Raw genomic sequence first — 22,532 nt, 5'->3', positions numbered from 1 at the left:
GTAGAGAGAAAGGCCTCCACTGATACCTGTGCTCACCAAACAAATCTTATCCAAATTATTTCCATCAGTACAATTATTTATTGAGCACCTGTTTGCAATTCCCCTCACTCTCCACAGTTTATATAACAGCTTATTCCCCTAACTTGAATGTTTAATTTTTAAATCTGTTTTTCCATAGAACTGTGAAAGTTTTACACACGTGTGAGAAAGTGACTTGAATTCAAATACAAAGTTGTTAGATTTGTGGGTTTCAGAAATTTTCTTTGGAAAATTAAGTCTTGATCAATTCAGCCACTGTGGAGGGGGGAAAAATGCCTTAATAGCCTAAAAGTATCTGAGTACCTGATGCAAATTGAATGACCACAGATTCCTTTACTATTTGTACTGCTGAGGCTTTAACCCAGGGCCTTACCACTTGCTAGGTAAGGGCTCTACCATCGAGTTACGATCTAGCCCCAAGAAACAGGTTCTGAGTTGAACAGATAATGGGCTCCTCTTGGGGACAGAGGAATAAGGTGGGCTGAAATGTAATCTCCACTGCTGACACCATTGCTGATCTGAGCTGAAGCTGGCATGATCTCACAGAGAGGCCTTGTAGATTGTGAAGAGGATCTGGCCTTTCTGTTTCACACTGACTGTTCGGTGGATTTTAGTGGTAATGCCTAGAGAAAATAATTATTTCATTGCTCAGGACTTGCATATTCCAAAAATCTTTTGTTTAGTTAGGCTGTATTTGAAGTAAAATTATTATTATCATTTTGTGTGCTGGTGTTAGGATTTCAACTCAGCACCTGAGCACTGTCCATGAGCTTTTTTGCTCAAGGTGCTCTACCAGTCTAACACTTGACCCCACAGCTCCATTTCTGGCTTTTGGGGGGTTAATTGGAGATAAGATTTTCCTGCCGGGCTGGCTTTGAACTTTGATCCTCAGCTCTCAGCCTCTTGAATAGCTAGGATTACAGACGTGAATCACTGATGTCTGGCTTGGAGTGAAATTATTTTTTAAAAATCTTTATTTGGGCGCCGGTGGCTCACACCTGTAATCCTAGCTACTCAGGAGGCTGAGATCTGAGGATCGCAGTCAAAGCCAGCCCGAGCAGGAAATAATGTGATACTCTTATCTCCAATAAACCACTCGAAAACCGGAAGTGGAGCTGTGTCTCAAGTGGTAGAGTGCTCGCCTTGAGCTGAAGAGCGCAGGGACAGTGCCCAAGCCCAGAGTTCAAGCCCCATGACTGACAAAAAAATAATCTTTGCATGTGTATATACATACCTGTATGTGTCTGGATGAACATAGATAATGCCTAGTAATTATATATGGTTATATTGAACTTTTTTTTGTCAGTCCTGGGGCTTGAACTCAGAACCTAGGCACTGTCCTTGAACCTCTCTGTGCTCAAGACTAGCACTCTACCACTTGAGTCACAGCACCACTTCCGGCTTTTTCTATTTATGTGGAGGAATGGAACCCAGGCTTCATGTATGCTAGGCAAGTGCTCTACCACTAAACCACATTCCCAGCCTTATACTGAACTATTAATATCGAATTTTTAAAAATTGTGGCGTCTTAGTGGCTGGGGGTGGTGTCTATTAGAAGAGATAGCTTCCTATTGTTTGCTGTTGTTTTTATTTTATATGGTATGCTAATGCTTCAAAATTTAAAGCAATTCAATTGTAGTCATGGTCCTCAGTAGACATTATGTGGAAAATAAACTATGCAATAAACTGTGAGCAGGGATGGAAGAGGGGAAACGGGTGTAAAAGAAGGAAGGGGTGCTGGGCACTGGTGGCTCACGCCTGTAATCCTAGCTACTCAGGAGGCTGAGATCTGAGGATCATGGTTCAAAGCCAGCCTGGGAAGAAAAGTCCGTGAGACTCTTATCTCCAATAAACCACTAGAAAACCAGAAGTGACGCTGTGGCTCAAGTGGTAGAGTGCTCGCCTTGAGTTGAAGAGCGCAGGGACAATGTCCAAGCCCAGAGTTCAAGCCCCACGACCCACAAAAAAAAAAAAAAGAAGGAGGGGGTGCCAATGTTCAAAAAGAAATATATCTATTACCTGACTTATGAAACAGTAACCCTTCTGTACAAAACCTAAATAATAACAATAAGCCAAGTATTGGTAGCTCACACCTGTAATCCTGAGATCTGAGGACTGTGATTCAGAGCCAGCCTGGGCAGGAAAATCTGTGAGACTTTTTATTTTATTTTTGCTAGTTATAGCACTTGAACTCAGGGCCTGGGCACTGTCCCTAAGCCTTTCCACTCGAGGAAAGTGCTTTACCACTTTCAGTCACAGATCTACTTCTGGTTTTTTGGTTAATTGGAGATAAGAGTCTCATGGACTTTCTTGCCCAGGCTGGTTTTGAACCACGATCTTTAGCCTCCTGAGTAACTAGAAGTATAGGCATGAGCCTCCAGCACCCGGCCATAAGACTCTTATCTCCAAAAAACTACTGAAAAAGCTGGAAGTGGCACTGTGGCTCAAGTGATAGAGTGTTAACCTTGAGCCAAAGAAGCTCAGGGACAGTGCGTAGGCCGAGTGCAAGCCTCATGACTGGGAAGAAAAAATTACAATAAGAATAAAAAAAATTATATTTTAAAAAATTAAAGCAGTTTAAAAGTAAATGCAAAGCTGGGTACTGTGGCTTACACCCGTAATTCTAGTTACTCCAGTGGCTGAGATCTGAGAATCATGATTTAAAATCAGCTTAGCAGAAGAGCTTGTGAGAGCCTTAGTTCCAATTAACCACCAAAGAGCCAGACATGGAGCTGTGGCTTAAGTGATAGAGTGCTAGCTTTGAACACAAAAGCTCTAGGACAGCATCCAGGCCCTGAGTTCAAGTCCAGGACCGGCAGCTCACACACACACACACACACACACATCACATGCAAATAAAAGCAAATGAAGAAAAACATCCTGGGGAATGGAAAACTTGGTTCCAGATCTCCCATCCTAATAATTTCCTCCATGCCTTGAGTAGGCTTCTAACCTTCTCTGGGCTTTGTCATCCTTTGTTAAATGGAATGGCTTGGATCAGAAGACCTCTAGGTTCCCTCCAGATCTTTTATTCTGACAGAGTGAAAGGTATTAAAAACACTGGCCACGTGACCAGAGGTAACCATCTAGTAATCTCAAGTGTTTTTCTACATTTCAAGACCAGGGCAGTGTCACCAATGATCAATGCAATTGTAAGATCCCATTTTGCTTTTAATCTTGTCTTTCTTCTATTCTATAGTCAGGTATGAACTACGTAACTGCCTTGGCCTTAAAAAAACAGTCACAGGATTTTAACTTCACAGCAGTTTTTACACAGGGATTGAATCCAAATTAAGGTACCTTAAAAAGTATCATCAAGATAGAAAATGTAACAGGTTACAAAGCAATTCAAGCATTGACAATTTTTAGTGAAAAAAATGTTCCAGAAATACATGGGGATTTAGCCCAGTGGTAGAGTGCTTGTCTCACCTGCACAAAACCCTAGGTTCAATCCTGAGCACGCGTGCATGTGCAGGTACACACAGACACACACACACACACACACTCACACAGGTGTGTATATTGTTCCCACCCAGTGTTGTAATTAGAAGTGGTCCTAAGAGGACACTTGGTGGCTCATGTCTGTAATCTGAGCTACTTAGGAGGCTGAGATCTAAGGATCACAGTTTGAAACTAACCCAGGCAGAAAAGCTTGTGAGACTCATCTCCCGTTAGCCACCAAAAAGCAAGAGGTAGAGGTATGACTAGAGAACCAGCCTTGAGCAAAAAAGCCAAATGAAAGGAAAAGGCCCCGAGTTCATCCCCAGTTCGGACACCAAACAAAAAAAAAAAAACAAAAAACAAAAGCAAAGCAAAGTTGTCCTCACTACCTCACTCGTAGCCGACTGTGGGTGGTAAGGAGCAGTGTAATTTGCTTGAAGCTAGCCATCATTTCGCTCTGTATATGTATATCAAAGCACCATGTTGTACATCTTCAATACATACAATTTATTTTAAGCAGGCAATTCACACTTCTTTGAGATCATGATTCACACACGTATTAGAGTGCATGTTGAGAGTGTTCCCAACAAAACCACTTTGTTGCCACCAATCAGTCATAATTGAAGAGCCTCTAAGTATCTCCTTTCTATACCATGATGGTGTCACGTGGGGAAATATGTAATTGCAGTGTCAACAGCCTGAAATAACCACCATAGGATTTTGACTTAACAGCAGGCTATGGATAAACTGTGATGTAAACAAACTGCAGCATTCTGCAAAAGAAGATCCATTTTAATATTTCAATTTCAAATAGATACTTATTTTTCAGCTCTTTTTTTGGATGTGCCTCTGGGCCTTTTATGTGCTGATTTTTTTTAGTTAGGGTGTTGCTTCCTGCCTCCGCATATACTGGGATCTGGAACCTCTCATTCTACACTTTCTGCTGTAGCTGGGGTAACAGGTGTGCTCCACCACAACCAACTTCTGTTGAGACTTTTCTGTCCGGCCACCTTGATCTTCCTGCTTGTAACCTCCTATGTAGCTAGGATTACAAGTATGAGCCACAGTGCCAAGCTCTTTTCCAGGTCTTTAAAATGAAGAACCTGGTTGCAAATCTATGGACTAAAGATTCACTCCAAAACAGGGGGTGTAAAACTGAGGACCTCACAGTGAAATGATTTGCTCAGAATTATATTTCTAATCAAGGGTAGTCTTAATGAACACACACACACACACACACACACACACACACACACACACACACACACACACGACAGAGGAAAGCACTATCTGGAAGCATAATACCAGCTCTTTACAACAAGGCAAGAAATAGGCCTGTGCCGCTTCTCCAAGCAGTAAGAGTCTTCTGGTTCAGTGGTGGAGAGCCTCCTAATGCCAAGAGGAAGGGGAAAGCATCGATCCCAATTCTGAAAGCTGACAGAGGGTGTGTTGTTGGAATGGGAGAGACAGACACATATGTTTAAGACTCTCTCCTCCTCTCTTCATAATTCCTCCTCCGGCAGATATACCCATGTTAGTTTTTCCTTCCTCACTCATTCAGATTCACATATGTTCAGAAAAACATCAACATGTTCATATGCTAGACCTCATATAGACATTGGTTCCATAATCCTGGATGCTTATGATAGGCACAGCATGGAATCCGCAGAAATAAGACATGGTTTTTGTCCAAAATATAGTGCATAAGAATAGCCTGAGGGCAGGGATGAGTCTGCTCAGGATACTCAGAGTCCTAGAAGGACATGTCAAAACAAAGCCCTTTTGTACTATTAATTGATGCTAGTAAAAATGTGGAAAAATAACTGATGAACAGAAAGTGTAGTTAGAAGGTGAATGAGTCTATGCAAATAATACTCAGTTACAAGCCCTGAAACACACTTTTACAAGATAGTCCTTCACACGCAGAGGCACATGACCTCTCATTCACAAGTGTACGTGCTGAAATATAAAAACCAGAGCTGCTCCTTTATACATTTTATAAATTTTCTTGCCATTCCTATGAAAACATTTGGCATGGGGATCTCCATTTTTCTATTTTTTTGTTATTGTTTTTCATCTCCTTTCAAGACCTAAACTTGATTTCTCTTTACAATTGAATTTTCCCCTTATTTTCTTTTAAAAACAACGACTTAGCCAAGTATAATCTCAATATTTAGGGAACTGAGGGGAGCAGATCAAGAATTCAAGGCCAGCCAGGTACCAGTGGGCTCACGCTTGTAATCCTAGCTACTCAGGAGGCTGAGATCCCAGGATCAAGGTTCAAAGCCAGCCCGGGCAGGAAAGTCCAGGAACCTCTTACCGCCAATTAACCACCAGAAAACCAGAAGTGGTGCTGTAGCTCAAGTGGTAGAGCACTAGCTTTGATCTGAAGAGCTGAGGGACAGTGCCTAGGCCCAGAGTTTAAGCCCCACAACCAGCAAAAAACAAAAGAAAAAAGAAAAAAATTCAAGACCAGCCTGGGCCACACATCCTTGTTTTCAATTAAGTTAGACCGGGCCTAGTGGCTTAAGCCTCTGATCCTAGCTATTGGGACCTGAAGCAGAGATCAATGGAATCAGTTTGCGATCAGCAGGGGCAAAAAGTTTTCACAAATCCATTTTGTCCAGTGGCATACACCTGTCCCAGCTACAGGGCCACAGTGGTACAGTGGCATAGTGATATATACATGTTACCTCTGGCAACATGGAGAAGAACAAATAGGAGGATCACAGTCCACTCTGGCTTGGGCATAAAGTGAGACCCTATCTCAAAGATAACCAAAAGGACTGAAGGAGTGGCTCCATTGGTAGACTGCCTGCTTAGAAACTGAGCTCATTTCCCAGTACGGCCAATTTTTTTTTCTAATTAACATTTCAGTTTAAGAAAGAGAAAAGTAGAGTGAAAGAAGGACAGTTACTTCTTTCATTTGAATTAGTCAACATAAATGAAAGAGAGAGGCCTTGTTCAGGTTATAAGTAAGTATTCTCTCAGGGTTCTGTTGGTTCAGTGGTCAAGCACCTGTCTAGTGAGCACAACACCCTGATTTCAGATCCTAGTACTGTCAAAAATGAATAAATAACAACAACAAAAATCCCAATCCTCAGGAATAAAGCCTTTAAACTTACTTGATATAAGTCATACTTATTTACCGATCCATTAATGATGCTGGTCTTGCAAAAGTTATTTTGATCCATGACATATAAAATCACTCTCATCTTTTATTTATTGCAGGTCTTTGAAGAAAGACAAGCTCTGCTGGGAAAATGGGTAAGCATTTAAATGAATGCTGTTATGTTTCGATCTGATCAGGATCCTGAATTGACTCTAAAACAAAACAAAACCCTGCACTTGAGTTTCTCTAAGTTGACATGGGTGACAGTCTTGCAGTGTCTCCTCTTGAAACGGACAGGCCCCACCCCTTCCTTGGAAAAGCCCCTTTGCCCACAGGTAGACAGAGGCTGTCTCCTGCCAGCCACTGGTGCTTATTCCATTAAAGACCAACAGAGACTTCGTGTTTGCCTTAGTGTTTGCCAAATCTTATCTTTGTGGTTCTGTAAGCCCTGGCGTAGGATATTATTAAGCTAAGAGGTAAAATCACATAGACTTTCTGGAAGAACGTACTGGAAATGAAGTAATACTGGACTCAGGGAGGAGAATTCTAAGTGTGGAAAAGGATGGGAATATCTTTTTGTTGGTGGTGGTAGTGGTTGTGGGGCCCAAACTCTGGGCCTGGGCGCTGCCTCTCAGCTCTAGGCGAGCGCTCGACCACTTGAGCCACAGCACCACTTCTGGCTTTTTCTGCTTATGTGGTACTGAGGAATCGAACCTAGGGCCTCATGCATGTAAGGCAAGCACTGTCCCATGGAGCCACCTTCCCAGCACTGGGAATACCTTTTTTGCTTTTGCCTTTTTAGTGCTGGTCCTAGGGCTTGAACTCAGAACCCGGGCACTGTCCCTGAGCTTCCTTTTGCTCAAAGCTAGCGCTCTACCACTTGAGCCCAGCACCACTTCTAGATTTTTTTGTTTATGTGGTACTGAGGAATTGAACCCAGAGCTTCATGCATGCTAGGCAAGCACTCTACCATTAACCTACATTCCCAGCCCAGACATTTTGGACTTGTTTGTTGATTACTTGGAGATTAGAAATTTATGGGCACTCCAGGGCAGGCTTTGAACTGTGATCTTCAGATCTCAGCCTCCCGAGTAGCTAGTATTACAGCTAGTATTACACTGGTGCCCATCTGAATAACTTTATTGTCAATCGTGGGGCTTGAACTCTGGGCCTGGACTCTGTCCCTGAGCTTTTTTGCTCCAGGTGAGCGCTCTACCACTTGAGCCACAGTTTCACTTCTGGCTTTTTGGATAGTTAACTGGAAATAAGAATCTCATGGACTTTTCCTGCTGGTTTCAAACCTGCTCCTCAGATCTCAGCCTCCTGAGTAGCTAGTATTACAGGCATGAGCCACCAGTGCCCAGCTTATACTTTACTTTTTTAAATCTATTTTTAAAATATTTTTATTGTAAAGATTGTACAGAGGGGTTATAGTTACATGAGTAAGGTAATGACTATTTCCTATTGAGCATTGTTACCCCCTCCTTTGTTTTTCCCCTACTATCCCTTCCCTCCCCTCCTTACTTTTTTTTTGGGGGGGTCCGGTTGTGGGGCCTGAACGCTGTCCCTCAGCTCTTCAGCTCAAGACTAGCGCTCTAGCACTTGAGCCACAGTGCCACTTCCGGCTTTTTTCTTTCTGCTTGTGTGGTGCTGAGGAATTGAACCCAGGGCCTCATGCATGCAAGGCAAGCGCTCTACCACTGAGCCACCTTCCCAGCCCCCTCCTTACTTTTTAAACTGTTCTGCACTATTCTTTGGGATGGATATACTCTAATGTAATTTAATTGCTTCCTAATTGGCATAGACATGAATATTAAATTTTTGAAAATTAAGTTATCTTTAGGGAATGATGTGAGATTTGATGAAGGAGCATGGATTTTTAGGACTAATTTCACTAAGCCTGTTAGAAACGAAAAACAAAACATGCATACTCTAATTGCAAAGCTGAATTTTTGGTAATAGGACTCAGAAACTGAACCAGATGAAGACAGTATCATCAATAAAGAAACAGAAAACGGAAAATCAAACCTTCCTGTTTACCCTGCCTCCACCCCCTCATTCCCAGCCCCACCCCCAAAAAAAACCCAAAAAACAAAACCACCACCAGAAACCAAAAAACAGTTCTCATCATTCAGAGTAAGATGAGTGGGACCTGGCGGTACAAACAACTGTTGTCCCTCCTGAAACTCCAGCTGGATCCTTGTCCCACCTTCTCTAATGATAATGTGCTGCTGCGATCTGGATTCAGGGGCACCCTATACAAGGCATCCCGCAGGAAGGCAGTGTGCATCCTGTGGGCGTGTGAACTGCAGTCAGAACTGCCCTCAGCCGCACACATTGGGACCTTGGCTTTTTTTTTTTTTTTAAACTGGAGAGGTAATAGAAGAAATGTGGGAAATGACCAAATTCCTGCGCGGTTAGCTTGGCCATGGATTACATACTTTCAGGATTATTCCTAGCACCTTCTAAATTCCAAAGGGATTTTCCCTACTGCTCTGCATTCTGAGTCATCTAACTACCAAGAATTGGTAGCAGTTCAAGGAATGCAAATTCATTTTCTATTAGCTTAAACAAACACAATTAGAAAGGAGAATCCCTTGAGGCAAAGAACACCTATGCAGCCGTATATAAATTACTTTTGACCACTGGAATCAGGGAAATAAGGAACCAATGTGATTATCTTTTTAATTTCTAGAGAAAAATCTTACAATGTTCCCTTTAATAGATACCTTCAAAGTGGTTCTGGGGCTTGAACTTGGAGCCTCAAGGCCTTTCGCTTTTTGCTTTTTCTGCTCAAAGCTGACACTATTACTTGAGCCATAACACCACTTCCAGCTTTTTGGTGGTTAATTGGAAATAAGAGTCTGGATTATCTGCTCTGGCTTTTAATTGGTCTCAGTCTCCTGAGAAACTAGAATTGTATGTGTGAGCCACCGGTGCCAGCTACTGGTGCACAATTTTAATCCATATATATATATATATATATATATATATATATATTTGTAACATTCATCCTCTGATCTGTGTCCATTCTCTTGTGTGGGCATCAAAGAAAGTCAGCTAACCTCTGTAGTTCTAATATATTTTCCATCCTTTTCAGTATACAATCCCTTGTTTCTTTTTGTTTAAATTTTTTGCATATATTTTGTTTTAAACTTTATTTAATCCATGTATCATTTTAACATTACTATGACATTTTGTAATAATAGTTGTCATTTCTACAATGAGTCATGCATTGCTAGGAAATTATATATAAACATATATACATATATTACATATACATGTTTAGCCATTAATCTTCACAACAACCTGACGATGTTGTCATAATTATCCTTAATGTATAAGTGATGAAAATTAGGCTGGAATATTTCTGAGTATTAGAAATAATAGAAAATTGAGAGTGCAACACCATGCAGTATTTCCTCCCATCAATCTATACAAATGCAAAAGAAACCTATAATTTTATTTTAGGCCTTAGAAATTATCATTCAAATAGTGTTGAATTAGTGTTCTGTGGAGTCGCTAGTCCTAAGACTCATTCTTACATTATTACAAGATACTGAACACTGTTTAGAAGGGAACTCCTACACAAGTCGAAAAGAATACAGAACTAGCATAGCCCAACTCCAGGGCAACATTTCCCAACTTCTGTTTTATGCCCCCATAAACAAATTCACACACCACACACACACACAAAACACAAACACAATGCACACGCACATCAAGGGCTACTACTGGGCAGGGATGTATGATGACTTAATGCTCAGACCAAGTGAGGATATCTGTAAGCAGAAGGCTGATAAGCCCCTCATGTAGCTTGATTCTCTGGACCCAAGTTTGGGCAGTTAAAGGGTAGAGGTGGCCAAAGTTCACATTTCTAGGTAGTGGCTTGGAAGAGAAGTTTTGTCCCCACCCTAGCTTCTTGAGACACCATTCTGTGTTGCTTTTCATCCCGACTTTGTTTCTTCTTTTCCATTCCCAAGTCCCCATTACTCAGTCTCAAGTCCACCGTAATGCCATACTTTTCCTGTCATGTTGATATATTACAGTTTGTTTAGCTGATCCCCTACTGCCTGGCATTTTGAGTTATGTCTGATTTCTTGCAGTGATAATAAATTTTCTCATGTAGCATTTTGTTTTGTAACCCTAGCCTTCCTGGGTCCCCACATAACTCAAATCTCTATGCAATCACATAGAGTTAAAAAAAAAACAAACAACAGATTCTTTCTTCACCTCTCAAGGAAAATTATAGGAAGTCCATTTCAACACTGAGACCTATATACTCCTCTAATCTCCTTTGTCATTCTCTGATGCTCTCCCACTTACTATAAAAGCAATCAAAGCCGGGTGCCAGTAGCTCACACATATAATCCTAGCTATATAATGCTGAGATCTGAGGGTTACAGTTCAAAGCCAGCCTAGGCAGGAAACATTCTAGGGAGATTCTTATCGCCAATTAACTACAAAACAAAAAACAAACAAGCAAAAAAAAAACACTCAACCTAGACCTGGAACTGTAGTTCAAGTAGTAGAGAACTAGCTTTGAGCAAGAGCTCGGGGATAGCGCCCAAGCCCTGAGTTCAAGCCTCAAAGCTGATGTGACTCCATCAAAATCCAGCCTCTTAGCTCTGCTTCTGTCTCCTTCTACCCCTTGGGCTTGATTCTTCCCAGCTCCAGATGTTCCAGTCTGGTATTTCCTTCTTCCCCTAAAAGTCCATCCCAGGAGAACTGGCAAAGAAGTGTCCGTTTGTGGGAGCTGGAGATGCAGAGATGACAGAAACCAGGCACACATGCATAAATCATTTAAAAAACATTTTTTTTTGTCCGGTCATGGGGCCTGAACTCTGGGCCTGGGCGCTGTCCCTCAGCTCTTCAGCTCAAGGCTACCGCTCTACCACTTGAGCCACAGTGCCACTTCTGGCTTTTTCTGCTTATGTGGTGGTAAGGAATCGAACCCAGGGCCTGATGCATGCAAGGCAAGTGCTCTACCACTGAGCCACCTTCCCAGCCCCCTTAAATCATTTTTATTCTTATGTTGCTTTATTTTTTTCTTTCTTTCTTGTATTCATTTTATTCAAAGTCTTCTTCCTACCCTTGAATCATGGTCTCTGAAGTAACTTTCATTCCAATGATTAGATCCATGATACTGAGTAATTTTATTTATTTATTTTTTGGGTCCGGTCATGGGGCCTGAACTCTGGGCCTGGGTGCTGTCCCTCAGCTCTTCAGCTTAAGGCTAGCACTCTACCACTTGAGCCACAGCGCCACTTCCGGCTTTTTTCTTTTTGCTTATGTGGTGCTGAGGAATCGAACCCAGAGCCTCATGCATGCAAGGCAAGCACTCTACCACTGAGCCATCTTCCCAGCCCCCAATACTGAGTAATTTTAATCAAGATATATAGTATTGTTACTAATTACAAAAAGAGAGCATATGGCTATAAAAAATTGATTATCATAAGGCTTACTTTCTATGCCCTTTTAGAAAGGCAGTGTAGTTCATGATCACATGTTAAATGCATTATAAATTTCTGGCTACTCTGTAATAAACTGTACTAAATATACACATACACACACACACACACACACACACACACACATACACACACACACACATAATGTAATGATAGACAAAATGCAACTAGCTCCATCTTCCCCAGTTTATCTCCCAGGGCCTATCATGAGAGATAGGACCTCTGGCAAAATGGCTCACTCAGGTGATAGAGTCTCTTCCTTTTCTTTTTTTTTTTGGTCGGTTGTGGGGGCTGAACTCTGGGCCTGGGCGCTGTCCCTCAGCTCTTCAGCTCAAGGCTAGCACTCTACCACTTGAGCCACAGCGCCACTTCTGCTTTTTCTGCTTATGTGGTGTTGAGGAATCAAACTCAGAGCCCCATGCATACACGGCAAGCGCTCTACCACTGAGCCACCTTCCCAGCCCCTAGAGTCTCTACACGTTGGCAATACATTGCTTAGCTGGGTTTCTTTGTCATTCCGTCTCTTCCTCAGAGTGAATCTCTGCTCAGACTAACCCTGGAGCTTTTTTGTCTCTTGCCTTGCTGTCTTTCCAGTTTGACAAATGGACAGACTCTCAAAGGAGAAAAATCCTCGCTGGCCTGCTGGCACGCTGTTCCCTGTCACAGCAAAAGTTCTGCTGTCGAAAGCTGCAGGAGAAAATTCCAGCAGAAGCCCTGGATTTCACTACCACCCTCCCCCGCGTGTTATCTGTCTACATCTTTTCCTTTCTAGACCCCCGGAGCCTTTGTCGTTGTGCCCAGGTAAAGGCAACAGAGTGGTGTGTGGCATATTGTAAAGACAACTTAGGAGCTTCCAAGACTTGAATCCAAACTCCCCATGCTGAGTCTGTGCAGTTTGAAAGAGCATCAGCCTCTTTTGTGTCTAACTCTGTATATAGCACAATCCTCATGATGAGTGTCCTCAGAAAATTATTTGTTAGCTGAGGAGACAGGCATCCAGTGAGAAATGGTTCTTTAATAAGACAGTCCTATTGCATAGCATACAACTGCAATAAAACCTAAGTTGTATAGTGCAGACTAACAGGTATTCATGAGAAAGTACAAAGAGCGTGAAAGACACCCGAATGTTCACAGAAAGAGACCCAGTATGTTCACAAAGGCTTGAGAAAAGGAACTAGCCACTCATTTTTTTTGGAGGGGGGAAGGGGGGTCCGGTCGTGGGCCTGAACTCTGGGCCTGGGCGCTATCCCTCAGCTCTTCAGCTTAAGGCTAGCGCTCTACCACTTGAGCCATAGCGCCACTTCCGGCTTTTTTTTCTGCTTATGTGGTGCTGAGGAATCGAACCCAGGGCCTCAGGCATACAAGCAAGTACTCTACCACTGAGCCACCTTCCCAGCCCAAAACAATAATTCTGGTACTTCAGCTATTGCTAGAAAGATGGTTAACAGGTACCTAGTTGCTAGCTGACTCTGGCTGACTCACGCTAAGTCTGAATTGAGATCTTTTTGCCTGCACAGAAGTACTCTAGGCAGAAACAACTACTTAGGCTGGGATTTGGAGGAAAATAACACAAGATACTTTAGGTACAGAATCACAGCTCAAAACCTGGGGAAAATGGGCAGAGGAACTGGGAGAGCTTTATTTTTTTTGTTTTTGCCAGTCCTGAGTCTTGAACTCAGAGCCTGAGCACTGTCTCTGAGCTTCTTTGCTCAAGCCTAGCACTCTACCACTTGAGCCATAGAGCCACTTCTGGCTTTTTCGGTTCATGTAGTACTGAGGAATGGAATCCAGGGCTTCATGTGTGCTAGGCAAGCACTCTACCACTAAACCACATTCCCAATCCTATTTTGTTTTTTTTTTAATTGTGAAAATACCATACAGAGGGGTTACAATTACATGGCTGGTTTTGTTTTTAACTGTGATTGTTTTTCAGGTGAGCTGGCACTGGAAGAACTTAGCGGAGTTGGACCAGCTGTGGATGCTCAAATGCTTAAGGTTTAACTGGTGCATCGGTTTCTCCCCAACTCCCTTTGAGCAGGGGGTGTGGAAGAAGCACTATATTCACATGGTGAGAGAACTTCATGTCACCAAGCCCAAGGTAAACTCTACAGGAAGAGAAGCACACCCAAGCTGAGTGCCAGAAACTTAAGCCTTTAATCCTAGCTAGTCAGGAGGCTGAGATCTGAGCATCATGGCTCAAAGCCAGCCTAGGCAAGAAAGTCCATGAGCCTCTTATCTCCAGTTAACCAGCAAAAAGCCACAAATGGAGCTGTGACTCAAGTGGTAGAGCACTAACCTTGAGCACAAAAGCTCAGGGACAGTAGTGCCAGGCCCTGAGTTCAAGCCCCAGTACGGGCACTAAGAAGAAAAGGCATGATATTTATGTCAATTACAGTAAATGGTCAAACTTGAAGTTTGGAAAGAGAAACACTTGAAAGGAAATGCACTATAATTCCAAAATGCTTCTTTTCTGAGACGCATAGTCCACGTTAGTTAATAGACTTTCCCTGACACCCTCCAAGAGGTCAGGGTCAGGGGAGGGGCTTCCCACTCTACCCTCACCCCCATCTCTGTGTCTCTAACTTGGATACTTGTGACAGAAACTCTGGGTAATGGGCAGTGTTTGTGACCATACTAAATCAAATTTGCTCTGGTTCCACAAGGTGAGCTGAAGTTTATTGGTCACTTTACTCTGCTGGACATTAAACCCAGGCCTCCCACACACTTGGCCAGCCCTATCACAGAGTTGCTTCTCCAGCCCTGAAGCTAATTTTTCCATCATTTCTATGATAAAGTTCTCCATTCAAGTGCTCATGAGGGAAGAGTAGAATGATACATTTAGTGTTCCTTTCCAAGCCACAGACTGTAGGTAATCATCAAGCGTAAATAATGCAAGAAGAGTTTTTCTTGTGGCTTTCAATGCATTGCAATGCTTTATATTCATTCCTGTAGTCAAAGCTGGTTATATAATGTATGAATGTTTTTATGTGCCTTTGTTTATGATGCTGCCTATATGCATGCCATGCTGTACATTATTTTGGATAATAGATGAGCTGCTGAAAAATTATGTGTCATTTAATGTTTAAATGATTTTAAAAACCACAAGCTATCATAATCTGCAAAAACACTGCAGTGAATCTTTTTTAAAATTTGAAGGATCTTTCTGAAATATGAATAGGCAACTCTTAACTAAACTCCATTTAGCTTCAGGTTTTATTGTGTTTTCTTAATTGTGTTTTTTAAAAAGTAGATTTCATCTACAGTTATGTAGTAATGAATTATGCATAATTAATACTGCTACAATTAAAATGATAGAACTAATCATCTTAATTTTGGTAGTTGGGGTGCCTCATAAAGATTTCTTTTTAAAAGACAGCTTTGTCATCTTAAGTTAATTAATTAATTTTTTTATAATGAGGTCTATAGCACTGACTTACCTTGAACTCAGAGTCCTCTGTCCTCTACTTTCGAGTAGCTGGTGTTACAGGCATATCCCACCAAGCACCTAGCTAAAACTCATAAATTTAATGACTATAGTGATGTGCACCTAGAATCCTGGCAACTTGGGAGATAGAGAGTGGGAGGATCAAGGTTCAGGGTCAACAGGGCAAAAAAATTAGTGAAATTCCTGTTTTAACTAATAGGCCAAGTGTGGTGAGACATACCTGTAATCCAAGATACATGGGAGTTATAGGTAGAAAGATCACTGTCCAAGGCCAGCTAAGAAAAGAATCTTGACATCTTACCTGTGAAAAGGAAAACAAACCTGAATAATAGCACAAAAGAAGGGGCTGGGGACATGGCCCCAGTGTGAGGCCCCGAGTTCAAACCCCAATAGTTGAAGCATTTAGTAGGTATCAAGCATAAGTTCTTTATTTTTCTTGGTGGTACTGGGGTGGGAACAAAGGGCCTCACACTTGGCTAGGCAGACACTCTACTACTGTGTGGCAAGCCTCCAGCTCATTGGTTTTTGTCTTAAGTTGCCAGGTGCCAGTGGCTCATGCCTCAAATCCTAACTATTCAGGAGGCTGAGATCTGAGAATCACAGTTCTAAGCCAGCCTAGGGTAGGAAAACCATGAGACTCTCATCTCCAGTGAACCACCAAAAAGCTGGAAGTTCAAGTGCAACTGTGACACAAGTCAAGAGCACTAGCTTTGTGGGTGAAAAAGCTCAGGGACAGCACCTGGGCCCTGAGTTCAAGCCCCAGGACAGGCACACAGGAGAGTTTGCACACAGAAAATTGCCATCTCTTTGTTTAGTACATCCATTCTAAATGGAACTTGCATGAAATATTTAATTATACAAACATGAAATGTCTTCTTAACTTGCTACTAATAATTTTAAATGAGTCAATATTTATTAAAAAACTGCTTATTAAAGATCCTAATGCTGCTGAGAGCCGGTGGCTCATGCCTGTAATCCTAGCTACTCAGGAGGCTGAGATCTGAGGAACATGTTTCTAAGCCAACCCAAGCAAAAAAGTCTTGTCTCCAATTAACCACTCAAAAATCCAGAAGCAATGCTGTGGCTCAAAGTGATAGAGCACTAGCCTTGAACAAAAGAGCTCAGGGACAGTACTGAGGACCTGAGTTCAAGTCCCATATCTATCCAAAGAAAAAAAAAGAAAATATCCTAATGCTGTTTTCACAGAGCCGCGTCTAGTAGCCCAGGGCAAACATAAACCAATATTGTGATTATAATCATGAATATTGTGTTGTCCTATGACAGAAATAAACTACACCCCCAACTCCAACCGGGAAATAATTTCTACAAACAACTGAAGCAAACAATTTACTGAGCAAACCTTTCTTAATCTCTTAATGAAAAAAAATTAAGCTCTTAATAGCTTCCAACATACCGGTACCACTCCCCTCAGGCTACAACCTCATGAATTGCACACAAAAGACATACTTTCAATTTTGGAAATTAAGCAGAAGTATTTTTGGGGAGTGGTTGAGGTTTGGATAATGGATCAAATCTATGGTACCCCTGTGCAACTTGAAATTGTCTCTGGGCTTACAGTTTAGGACTGTAATACCTTTTTTTGTAAAGTATATATGTACACACACACACACACACACACACACACACACCTCTCCAAGTTTCCTTCCTCGGCTGGCTTTGAACTGTGATCCTTGGATCTCAGCCTCCTGAATACCTAGCATTACAGGTGTGAGCCAGGACACCCAGCTATAAAGTGTATTTTATTAATAAATCAGTATGCAGTAGTAACAGTAGACAATGATGTATAGAGAAGCTTGGAACAGATGACTAGGAAATTTGGTGCATGGGTTTGAAGGAAAATAATCCTCAGTTTGCCAGGTGTGGGTATATCACACCTCTAGTCCTAGCCACTTGGGAAGTAGCCATTGGAGATTCAAGGTTTGAGGACGTCATGGGCATAAAAGTTGGTGACCATTGACTGGCACACTGGTGCTTGCCTGTCATCTCTAATGATACAAAGAAGCACAGGTAGAAGGATGGCATCCTGGCCTGCCCATGCACAAAACAAAGCCAGAGCCTACTTTGAATATAACCAACACAAAAAGGGGCTGGAGGAGAAGCCTAGCAAACCTGCCTAGCAAACTCAAAGGAGTTCAGTCTCCAGTACCTCAAAACAAGAAAATCTGGGTTTGAAATCTACATGCAAATTCTCCTGATGTTCTGGTGATAAATTAACTGCTTTCTCCTGTCTTGGGCTTCCTCCTTTGTCAAACAGGAGCAATAATCATTACTTTATAAAGTTACTATCAAGGTTAAATAACACAGTTCATGAAAACTGCTTGAGAAAGGGCCTGGAACATGGCAAGAACTTCTAAGGTGGGGGCTGTTCATCACCATTGTTGTTACCATGGTAACGATGATGCTGGGGTGGAAATGATGATCATGATATTCTTTGTTTCACTGTTGTCATTATTATCCCAGGACTTTGAGAGCAGACATGATAAATTGTCTTCTTCTAGACTCCTCCCAAAGATGGATTTATTGTAGCTGATGTGCGGCCTGTGACGAGCAATTCTTCAGAAGGAAAGCATTCTCCCTCATCAGCCTTCTGGTCCTCCTCCTCTTTAAAAAAGAAGACTAGCCCAGGAGAGAAGGCACTCCCACCTTGGCGATCCTCTGATAGACATCCTACTGATATCATTCGCTTTAATTATCTAGACAATTGTGATCCTGAGCCTGTCTGGCAAAGGTAAGAAGCTCCAAATCCTTCTAACTTCTTTATCAGAATAATTTAGGAGACTAATCTACCCTTAACCAGAACTCTAGCCTAACTTCCTGTTCTCTAACAGTCAAAGGCACAGCAAATGACAGCATGAGGAAATGAGGAGAGGAAACAAGAAGGTCGTACACTCCATACGAGTTTTGGATCGGGCCTCAAAAAATCTGTACCATGGGAGTTTAAAAAGAGAGAGAGAGAGGTGGAAGAAAGTTCTAGTCTTAAGAGACATGATGAGGTCATAATTTAAAAAAATAAATAGAAAAGGTGTTCAGCACTAGCTGCTCAGGAGGCTGAGATCTGAGGATCACAGTTCAAAACCAGCCTGGGCAGGAAAGTCTGTGACTTTTATCTCCAATTGAGCTGTGGCTCCAATGGTAGTGTGCTAGCCTTGAGGAAAAAAAAAAAAAGGTAAGGGACAGCATCCAGGCCCTGAGTTCAAGCCCCAGGACCAGCACAAAGAAGGGGAAGAGGGACAAAAAAAAAACCCTCTACAGCAATGGCAGAAATGTTAATATGGATTCCAGATAAGGTTTCCATATTACAGTTGATCCATGTATCACTTTGTTCTTGCTTTGGTCTATACCTGCCTTCCTGCCTGCCTGCCTTCCTTCCTTCCGTACGCCCTTCCTCCCTCCCTCCCTCCCTCCCTCCCCTTCTCCCCACCAATTCTGTAGAGTCTCCCACATTCTGGACTCCAGACAGCACCACCATTGGGCAGTGTTATATCATCCCCGTCAGAGCATGTAAGCAGCCACATGCACGTCTCCTATAAGGCACATACGTTCTGGTTGTTTCTCTTTTTGTGTTGTTGGTAACCATGGAAGCTCCACCTACACCCATTATTTCAGGCAAATCTCTGTAAAGGGCCAGGCATGAGATATTTTAGGCTTTTCAGGACATATGGTTAATCTCTGGCACAACTGCTTAGCTCTGCTGTTGAAGGCTGAATATAGCCACAGACACCATGCAAGAAAAAAAAAACGAGCATGACTGTGTTCCAATAAAACTTTATTTATAGGCATAGGCAAATGTGGCCTGTGAGTCAGGCCAAATTGAAGACCCCGGCTTTATCCCAAATGCTGGTATTGACACAAACAACATTACTGAAAACAGCTGAAGATTTGCCAGCATTTTCATCTTTTGGAGATATTCTTCTAAGAATACTCAAATAATTGTGTGCAAGTCACAGGAATGTTACTGCCTCCAGCTCCATGGACAAAATCCTTTGTTTTCTTTTGCTCTTCAGATTATAGGGATTTTGCCTAAACCTGAAGTCTTTACCTTGGCTTATATTTTTGAGGAACATGCAGATGGATTCTAAGTGAAGCAGACCAGATAAGGCAGATTTGAAGTCCCTATCTCTCCACAATACAGAGAAACATTTTCCAAAAATGCAAGGTGTAATCTCCCTTTTAAAAAATATGGCCAGGAGCCAGTGGCTCATGCCTGTAATCCTAGCTACTCAAGAGGGTGAGATGTGAGGATCGCTGTTTGAAGCCAGAGCAGAGTCTTATCTCTAACCACTCAAAAACTGAAGTGGCAAAATGGCTCAAGTGGTAGTCTTGAGCACAAAAACACTCAGGGACAGTGCTCAGGCCCTGAGTTCGAGCACCAGAACCGACCATATATACATATATATGGCCAAATTTTTTTGAAAGTACAAGCAAATAGTGTATATTATATTTTAAGTAAATCATTTCTGAAATGGAACTCAACATACAATAATTCATCTTGCACTTTTCCATTTAACTTTTTTTTTTGTCAGTCCTGGGGCTTGAACCCTGCGCTCTTCAGCTCAAGGTGAGCGCTCTAGCGCTCTACCGCTTGAGCCACAGTGCCACTTCCGGTTTTTTTATTGGTTTATTGGAGATAAGAGTCTCATGGACTTTCCTGCCAGGGCTGGCTTTGAACCAAGATCCTCAGATCTCAGCCACCGGCGCCCAGCTCCGTGTAACATTTATATCATGGAGAGCTTGTTATAGAAAAATTTGCTTTCTTGGGGCTGGGAAGGTGGCTCAGTGGTAGAGCGCTTGCCTTGCATGCCTGAGGCCCTGAGTTCGATTCCTCAACACCACATAAGCAAAAAAAAAAAAGCTGGAAGTGGCGCTGTGGCTCAAGTGGTAGAGCGCTAGCCTTGAGCTGAAGAGCTGAGGGACAGCGCCCAGGCCCAGAGTTCAGGCCCCACGACCGGACCCAAAAAAAAAAAAAAAAAGAAAAATTTGCTTTCTTTTCACAGGTCATTGTAGTCCCTATGAGGATGTGCCAGAGCTTATTCCTCCTGCTCGTTATTGATAGACATTTGGCTTATTTCTAGTTGGGTGAAGGCACCTTTTAAGTCCCTAGGGCAACATAAATCAAACAAATATCTATGCAAATCATCCCAGTTTTAAAAATGATCATTTATCATTTACCTATTTCTTTGCAATTACAGACAAAGGAAAAAAAATGAAGTGACCCCAGACCTCAGCCTACAGACACGTTCTAAGAAAAACCAGCTGCAGGACAGAGCTAGACTAAGAAAAGCACAGTCACTGGTAAGTTTCCCTTATAAGACATCTACCATGTTATGAAAATTGCCTGATTGCTAATTGTATTTGTGAAATTGGATTTGCATTTTGAATCAGAAGGCATCAAGTGCTTGTTTAAATCTTGGGTTCTGCCTCTGACTCTCTGATGAGCTATGAGACCTGGGAGATTTTAATCTGATCCTCTATTCCAGTTGGCTGTTTTAAAAAGAAAGACCAGATAAGTTGATGTGTATAAACTTGCATAATACACAGGGAGCAGTGTGTGTGTGTGTGTGTGTGTGTGTGTGTGTGTGTGTGTGTGTGTGTGTATGTGTGTGTATGTGATCTGGGGCTTGAGCTAAGCCTGGCCACTATCCTTGAGCTTCTTTTGCTCACTTTACTACTTGAGCCACGGCTCCACTTCTGACTTCCTTGGTAGTTTAGTAAAAATAAGAGTCTCATAGATTTTATTGCCCTGGCTGGTTTCAAACCTCCATCCTCAGATTTCAGACTCCTGAGTAGCTAGGATTACAGGTGTGAGCCACCAGCTCCAGGATAGAGGGTGTCTTTTTATCCTTGGTTTTTTTCTTCTTCTGCTCTGAGTCCTATGGAACAGAGGCAAGGAAGTGAAAAAATAAATTAAGAACTTTTCTTTCTCTGATTAAAAAAACAGCTAAATGACTACCTAAATAAAGTCACTAATTGTGACTAGGGTATGTTATGTAATTCATAGCAGAGCTACTCAAATTGTGGATCTGGACCCCAGGGAATCCCTTTTAACACATCAAGGAGTTTGGGGAGCAAAAGAAAAGGAAATAGGGGTGGAATTAAAAAGTCCTTACCTTGTCATTGTCCTTGCCAGGACAATGAATATAAAATAGATGACAATGGGGAGCATTGTACGTAAGTACTGATGAACAAATCATTTTCAGAGCTCCGTTCTCTGTTCTCTTATTACTTTCTGTTTATATGTAATAATAAGAGCCAAAGATGAGCTTCTTAAAATAGAAGGGCTCATTTGTTGGTAGGAAAGCTTATCACCAAGATGTGTAGGCAACCAAAGGAACAGAAAGCTTTGAGCCAAGCAGTAAAATTGCAGGTGAAACCATTAATTGTGAAAAATAACTGTATGAGGCTTTTCAGGCGGGTCATTATGAAGTACTTCCACCTCCACTAGGCAAGGAGTAGCAGAGTAGCTCAGAGAAAAACAGAACATTTGAAAAAAGATAAAAATGTATACTGGCAAATGATCAGCACAGTCAGATGTTTCTCCTGCTTAAAAAAAAAAAATCAGGAGCCGTCCCACATAGGCCTTTGACTTACGTTAGCCATCTGGAAAATACTGGCAGAAATGGCTTAAGTTCAAATATGCATTATAAATTAAAAAGCTAAAAAGTCGTGCTAATGAAGGCTAAAAAGGAAACCAGGAGAAAATTAAGCAATGAGAGACAACAGTTAGCTATTAGTAAACAAAGCCCATGATCACAGCTACCTACTGCTATTAGTTTTGTAACTATGCTGAGTACAGTTGCTAGGAATGTGTAGCAGTTTTGCTGAAGAGCGTATAATGCGCTAGGCAAAAGTCTGTTGTAGCCTTTGACTCATGTGCTGGCCTGTGAGGAGCATGGTTGGTTAGAGTTACAAGGATGCCTGTGGCCCTTTGCAGGAGGCTGCATAGAGCCAGACCGCAGGGGAAACAGGTCACCAGCGTGATGTAAGACAGCTGTGAAAGTGAAGA

At 42.1% G+C, this 22,532-nt stretch overlaps 1 protein-coding gene across 1 annotated transcript in view; it reads left to right on the top strand.

The window, feature by feature from the left end:
• Positions 1–22,532, top strand: part of Fbxo16 (F-box protein 16) — a 35,592-nt gene that overhangs the window by 5,682 nt on the left and 7,378 nt on the right. The window contains exons 3-7 of the mRNA XM_013024194.1: positions 6,712–6,747; positions 12,658–12,864; positions 13,997–14,161; positions 18,028–18,257; positions 20,719–20,821. Of these exons, the coding sequence (XP_012879648.1) occupies positions 6,712–6,747; positions 12,658–12,864; positions 13,997–14,161; positions 18,028–18,257; positions 20,719–20,821 (741 nt within the window). The remainder of the gene's footprint in view (positions 1–6,711; positions 6,748–12,657; positions 12,865–13,996; positions 14,162–18,027; positions 18,258–20,718; positions 20,822–22,532) is intronic.

The sequence above is a fragment of the Dipodomys ordii genome, unplaced genomic scaffold, assembly GCF_000151885.1.
Source record: "Dipodomys ordii isolate 6190 unplaced genomic scaffold, Dord_2.0 Scaffold74, whole genome shotgun sequence".
Lineage (NCBI taxonomy): Eukaryota > Metazoa > Chordata > Mammalia > Rodentia > Heteromyidae > Dipodomys > Dipodomys ordii.
The sequence above is the reverse complement of the archived record's forward strand: the minus strand, read 5'-3'. Positions and strand labels throughout refer to the sequence as shown.